This window comes from Eretmochelys imbricata, chromosome 24 (assembly GCF_965152235.1).
Source record: "Eretmochelys imbricata isolate rEreImb1 chromosome 24, rEreImb1.hap1, whole genome shotgun sequence".
NCBI classification, from domain to species: Eukaryota; Metazoa; Chordata; order Testudines; family Cheloniidae; genus Eretmochelys; species Eretmochelys imbricata.
The window spans coordinates 10,018,347-10,025,296 of record NC_135595.1 but is presented as its reverse complement, the minus strand read 5'-3'; the positions used below and the strand labels follow the sequence as shown (position 1 = coordinate 10,025,296).

At 56.7% G+C, this 6,950-nt stretch overlaps 1 protein-coding gene across 3 annotated transcripts in view; it reads right to left on the bottom strand.

The window, feature by feature from the left end:
- Window positions 1-3,045: 3,045 nt before the first annotated feature.
- Window positions 3,046-6,950, bottom strand: part of ARHGAP30 (Rho GTPase activating protein 30) — a 48,324-nt gene continuing 44,419 nt past the window's right edge. For all 3 annotated transcript variants that reach the window (XM_077841351.1, XM_077841353.1, XM_077841352.1), the window contains exon 12: window positions 3,046-6,500. In XM_077841351.1, the coding sequence (XP_077697477.1) occupies window positions 4,431-6,500 (2,070 nt within the window). In that variant the 3' untranslated portion in view covers window positions 3,046-4,430. The remainder of the gene's footprint in view (window positions 6,501-6,950) is intronic.

Sequence of the window (6,950 nt, the reverse complement as noted above, 5' to 3'; positions counted from 1 at the left end):
CCAGCCTGTCTGTGACAGATTCCACTAAGGGGAATGAGCCAACCCAGATCTACCTGTGGAGAGTTAATAGCTCACTAGCTGGGCAGGCAGTTAATTAGATAAGAAGCTGTTGGGCTTATGAGGACTCCAGGAGGAATTTAGCCCCAGAGCAGAGAAAGGTCTGGAGGACAGAGACTATTCAGGGGAGCGGGTTCGGAAGTGACTCCCAGTGGCGTCTCACCTCACTGGAGAATAGAAGTTTAGGGAGAGAAGAATGGGTTTCCAGGCAAGGGACCAGAGCAGCCCAGGAGAACCAACTGGACATGGGACCTCCTGGGGGAGCTACCGGGGTCTGGCTCAGCAAGAAGAGGCTGGAATCTGGCTGAACACCCAGCAAAGGCCCAAGCTCAAGGCAGGGAATCCAGCCTGAGCGTGCTCTGGGGCTAGAGGGGTGAAACATAAGACTGATTGTCCCAGGGCGGTGAGGGTCCGGTGGAGTAGTTGCATGAAGCGTTCAGTTATGCCTTTGTGTTGTGCTTTTTCATTAAATAAGTGAGTCCCTCTGAAGAGGACACTCTTTAATAGTGGAAACCCTGCGTGGACTTGTTTATGCACCAGGTGAAGGGAAATTGAGGCAGGAGCTCACTTGTAACATTGTGCCTGACCACAGGGGGTGTGCCGGGGGACCACCCCCACCGCCCTGGGGCAATCAGTCTTATGTTTCTCCCCTCTAGCCCCATAATAGACCTGGTTTGGTTTGGCCCCGGACCAAAAAATAAAACAAAACCAAAGAACTGCTTGGCTTGAACCAAAATTGAATATTTTTATTTTTTCCTCACCAAAGCAAAACAAATTGTTGGTTTGGTTGGTTCGACCCGAAATAATTGTTGTCGGTATTTGGTGTTTCAGGTCATTTCAGGTTGTTTTCACCCCTTTTGTTGTTTTCGTTTTAGGAACTAGATCAGCTAAATGAAACCCTGCCTCGAAACAAAAAGTTGAAACGGTGCCTTTCCAAATGAACGGTTTCCACTTTTTTGACCCCTCCCACCTTTTGCCAAACCTCTTTGCCCAGTTCACCTGAATTCATTCATAGGTTTGGTGCCCTGAAAAATGCATTTTTCAGCAAATTTACTATTGCCTCCCCCCCTCCCCATATCCATCCTGCTCTAATAAGGACCCCATCCTAAAATCCAGACCCGAGTACCGAGGTAGGGTCTGATTCTCATTTATACTAATGTCCTTTTACTCCACTGTGGCAGGGCCTTAAAGTGGGTGTATGTTACACTGGAGCAGGGGTAGACAAGCTGCTCGTTGGTAGCTCTGTTTCTGTTTCTGGGCTGAATGCTCTTCCCTTCGGGTGTCCTCAGGGGAGGTTCTGCAGGGGTGCATTGTGTCTCCCCTCCTGTTCGGTAGGAATGTGGGGCCATGGGGAGGGCTAGGAAGGAGGGATGGGCTGCAGTGCCTTCAGGATGCTCATGATGCTCAGTATCTGATCTAGCCAGTGCTATTAGCTGTCTAGCCCAGGGTTTCAGGGAGATGAGAGCAAGCTGGCTGAAGCTCAATCTGGATCAGACTGAGGTGATGCAGGTAGGATGGTGAAAGCAACTAGATGGGAAGGTGAGTCTAATATCTCCCGCTCTGACCAGGGGCCTGTGCCCACCACCTGGGACCCAGGGTTCACAATCTTGGGGGTCATAGTGGATCTCCAGCTGATAGCAGCGAGGCCCAGGAATGGTTTTTCCCCTCTGCACCTGACCAGGAGATTGCAGCCGTTTCTTCCAGGTGCGGGGGCCACGCAGCGTAATCCACATTTTGGCCAGCTCGAGCCTGCGTTGATGCAGTGTGCTCTCCACGGGGCCACGCCTGGGGCCAATCTGGAGAGTCAAGCAGGTGTAGAATGCAGCAGCTAGCCCCCTAAGCAGTGCCGTTTGGGGGCAGCAAGTCACTGGTGCGACGTGATCTGCACTGATTGGTGTCCAGACTGAATCTGAGCTGCTGAGTTTGGTCGATAAGGCCTCAGTGGGGCTGGGACTTTGCTGCCAGAGAGACCATCCTTCCCCACCGGCCTGAAATAGCCCAGGTCTATTGACCTTCAGGGCCTGCTGCAGGACACATCTGTTTATACCAGCTGCTGCAGAGGTGGGTGGGAGAGGCATCAGGCGAGGGCGGCAGGGTGCTTGGCGGACAATCTCCTTTTGTTTTTCTCAATTATAGCAGGGGTGACTAGAGCCTAGGACAGGGCTGCTTTGAATTTTTTTTGTCTAAACCTAATAATCTTTTCCCTTCGCCTTAAGACTCCTGCGCACTGCCAGAGGAAGGGGGAACAGGCCTGGGTGGAAGGAAATGAGAATCAGGCCCATCGTTTTTAATACCTCACTCCTGCCCCACAGTCCTCACCTATTCCCGTGCCGGGCTTCACGTAATTCTGCTGCTGCTGAACCTTTGGTGAGCCTAGCTCTTGTCCAACCAGCTCAGGGGAAACACCTAATGCACGGCCTGCGTCACTCCTTGCTACTCCAGTCTGGCTATCCCATGAGCACTTTGGCCCAATGAGACCAGCATTGGCTCTGATCCTGCAATGGATCCAGGTGGGGAGGCCCCTGTGCCCGTGCAGAGCTCCATTAAGTCAAACAGGGCTCAGCACAGGGAGCTGGGCATGTGGAGCTCCTTGCAGGATCAGGCCCTGAGTGGTTTTGGTGAGGCGACCCAATGGGGATGAAGGCCCCAGCCCTTACTGGGTTGGGCATGGGGAGTCCAACCCCCCCCCCCCCCCAACGTGCACACATTTTCAAATCAGACAGGATTTGAACCCAGCTCTTCGCCTGCAGAAGGCCCAGCTGGCAGTGCCACTGGCCTCGCTTTTTGAACTCATGTCGTTTGCAGATGCTTTAAAGGGAAATGAGCCCTTTGTTCATTGTATCTCCAAGGCACGACATGGCACCGTTCAACCCAAGACCTGCGGTCTCTGGATTGCCCATTCAGGAGGACTCAGCAGCACAGGGCCAGATGATCTCGTTTTAAAAGCCACCACCACAACTGTGCGGATTTCTTCCAAACTATCTTTATTATCCCATGAGGGTACAGGAGCTACGAATCATTGTCAAACCCAAACCAGCTGCCGTCTCAGATTAACAAGAGTCTGGAGAACCCAAAGAGACCAATGAAATAAGATTACTAATGGAGCAACGCAGGGAGAAAAGTGAGTGGAAACCCAAGGACTCGGCTGCCCCTTTCATAGATGACAGCCAGCAGGAGGATGGACGTTAGAGGTGGACATGGACTGTACGTCCCACCTAGCCCATCAACCAGCTAATTCAGGCTCATTTCCTACTGTAGATTTTCTAGGGCTTTAGGCAGTGTCCTTGCACAGAAACCTGTCATGTGCCCAGAGAAGGGGGACAGGCTGGGCTGCAGAGGTGCAAATCCCCTACATATGTGCTGACCGTGCCCTGGAGGGAGCATCAGAGAGGAGTCCAGCCACCGACTGCTGGTTCATTTGGCCTCTCTGTTGAGCCTGGCGACCACAAATAAGAAGGCTGAGCAGGGCCAGTGGTTTCTCTGAAATTACAAGGAGCTGGCTATAAACAGCTGATTGTCCTACATTGTTTCAGGAACAACCAGCAGCTGTTGCCCTTACGTTACAACCCGCTTGGGCGGGCTGCAAGTTTAGCAATGAAAGGTTCTGTGACCTACCAGGCTGGTCCCTGCAGCTAAGGGTTGCAGACTAACAGGAGAGAGGAAACCTTCTTGACCTGTTTATTTCCTAAAAGCAAAAGAGGAGATGTCTGCAAAGGGGTGGGTGAGCTAGGAGCAAGATTGCTGTGGTTTCAGCCCAGTGCCGTCTCTGGAGAGACCCTCTGCTGCTCTTGTTTTAAAAGTCATGACCCCCATGTCTCCAGGGCTGGTGTTCCCTGCCCCGGGGATGGAGATAAGAGCTGGTGACCTTGCTCAAAGGTGCTGGCCCTCTGTAGCTCCCAGTGACCAGTGGGTTTTGTGAGTTCTCAGCACCTTGGAGAATCGAGCCTCCAATTATTCACAGGAGCACCAGCCTTGTGGCTTTCCCCACCCACCCAATGCCAAGCTGGGCCAGGTTCAGCCCTGGTGGAAGAGGATCTAGCTGACTGGAGCAGACATTGTTCTCTTCTGCGCTGAAGATGAACATCACTATTCTGGAGGAGACGCAGAGGGAATGGCTGGCTCAGTGATTGTGTCTGAACAGCGTTAGCTCTGGCTGAGGCCCCATCGCAGTTTGGAGGGGCTGTCTCGGAAAGCAGATCCTTTCCCCTGAACCACACGATGTTTCTTCCTGCTGCACAACCCAACCCTCCCAGCCCCGGTCGTCCGGTGCCAGCCACCCGGAGCAGGGCTGGACTCGGAGCAGCGGGTGCAGGACGGTGCGTTAAGGCAGTAACCCACCAGTCAATGAGCATGGAACCGTCCCCGCCGCTCCCTCACAACTCCTCCGACCCCCCGCAGTCCCTGATTTCAAAAGCCAGCGACCGCCGCTGCTGGGGGAGAGGCCCTGCTGCCTCTTCCGTGTCCGACGGTCGCTGGCCGAGCCTGGGCATGCTCAGCCTGCTCCTTGCTGCGGGCTCCTGGGCGAAGGACAGTGGCTCCTGGCCAGGCGCCAGGCACGGTTCGCAGGCCGTGTCAGGCAATGGCGGGTGCTTGCCCAGAGCCAGGGCATCTGGCGACAGTAGCACGCTGGTGCAGCTCAGCGGCCTCAAGGAGCGCTGGCCCACAGGCTTTAGGGCAGGCCTGGGGAACGGCGGGGGCTTCTCCACCTTGGGAGCGCCGTGCATCTCCCGCCCATCCCCCACGCAATAGGTCTGCATCCTCCGAACTGGGGCTTGGGCCAAGTGCCTCTCCTTCGCCAGGGCCACCGCCGTGTCGAAAGACATGCTGCCACCGTTACGCCAGCTGGTTCGCCTCTGCTTCTGGAGGGAGGTCTCGGCAGGCTCACGCCTCTCTGTGCTGCTGGGGCACTTCTCCAGGGCGCCGGGCAGGGGAGATTCCTCGTTCGACTCCATGCCCTCTGCGACTCGGCAGCACCCACCCAGGCTGACAGGGTGCGACTGCCTCTGGAAAGAGCCCCCTTTGCCCAGGCCAGTCTCCCCACCACTGGAGCTCTTCTCCGAAGCAGAGAGCTTGGGCCACGTGGACGCTTCACCTAGGTGCATATTCACGGTAGGAGGCATCCTGGCAAACTGGGGCTTGGGGGGCACTATGGGGACGGACTTCACCTGCTGGACTCGGACGGTGCTGGAAGTGACTCTCATGGGGGCGCTCCCGTCAGGGCGCACCCCGGCTGGCACGTCAGGCTCGGGGAGAGCGGGAAGGTCTGTGGGGTTCAGGGGCCCAGATTCCAGGGGAAGGCTTGTGGGGCCACTCCCCAGCGATGGGGAAGCGTCAGACCTGGACGCAAGATCCGAGCTAGTCTCAAGCAAGGGAGCAGCCTCAGGGCCACTCTCATACCCAGGGGTGGTGGAGGCTTCATGGCCTGTCCCTAGCAAGGAGATGGAGGCCTGGGGACCATTCTGATCCAGGGGGGCAGTAGTGGTCTCAAGGCCTGTCTCTAGAAAGGGGGCAGTGGACATGGGGCCACTCTCACATATGGGGACAGCAGGGGGCTCGGGCCCTGATCCTGGTGAGAGGGCAGGGGTGATCTTCATTGCAAGAGGCTGAGGTGGGGCCTTTCCATTCTCCGGCTGTTTGGTCTCTGGCATGGGAGGAGCAGAGCCCCCTTGGCCCTCCTGCACTCTCACTTCCTCTGGGGCACGTCCATTGGCCTCCTGGCCCTGAGCACATGGAGCCAGCTCTGCCTCCCGTTGCCTCGGGGCCTGCACCTGCTCATCTCCGGCATGGCTGGCTTGGGCGGCGTGGCCTTCGCTCTCCAGAGCCCATGTGCCCTGGTCCTCCCCAACTGGCGCTACATCAGTGGTGGGCTCAGTTCTGGGTGGGCCAGGGCCTGCTTCCAGACCATCGCCCCCTGTCACCTTTTTGTCTTCTTCTCGCTGGCTGGCTGGGCTGGGCTCCGTGGCCTCCTCAGCCCCCTCCCCTTCGAGCCCCTCTGGCTGGCGAAGGGCACCATGGGGATCTTCGGCGACCTCCTTGCTCCAACGTGGCCTGGCTAGTTCTGAAGCATGAGGGCCATCTGGCAGAGGCACCTTGGTGCTGCTGCCTTCTTTGGACGAAGAGGAGCCGTTGGTGTTGCTAGGTAATGGCCCCTCAGCAGGTTTTGGGGTCTGGCTGCTCAGCATCTCTTGAGCCATTTCGCCACCCAGCGCACTCTCTGGGACAGGCACGTCCCACCCATGCTGCGCCCCGAGCTGCTGCAGCTTCTCTAGGTCGGCAGCTAAGGGGCTCAGGTCATCATAGGCGCTCAGGAACGCGTCCTCAGAGTCCGTCTCCTTGGAGAGCTCCTCGGTGTCGGAGCAGCTGGTGGCCATGTAGTACTGCTCCTCGTTCATGCACTCCTCGATGGAGAGGTACTCCAGGGGTGGCTCCACTGAGAACTCCAGCTAGGGATTGAAAGCACGCAGAAGGCTGGTCACACCATGACTGCAGGCGCTGTCACTGGCATGAGCGTGGCCTTGATTTGGCAGATGGAGGTTTTAACAGCCTCCTGTTTCCCTGGGTGGGCACGGCTGGCACGGTGTTCTCAGCCGGGGCCCCTCCACTCTGCATTCACTTCCCCACTGGGCCTGTCGCAGCCAGAATTTGCCTTTCTGGTTTCCCAGGCTTTCCTGAGAGTGGGAAGGGGCAGCTGGGGGTCTTCAGGGCAGGGGTCTTGCCTCCTTCTGTAGCACCCTTTGGGTGCTACAGAGATGGCATGTAGTAATGAGGGGACAGCGTTCCTATGGGGCGGCTGAGACAATGGGCCAATTTGTACCAGGTATGTAACCTGTAATTAACGGGCCTACAGGAAGCAGTAGCTGCATAATACAATCTATCCCCTTCATCCGGAGTGT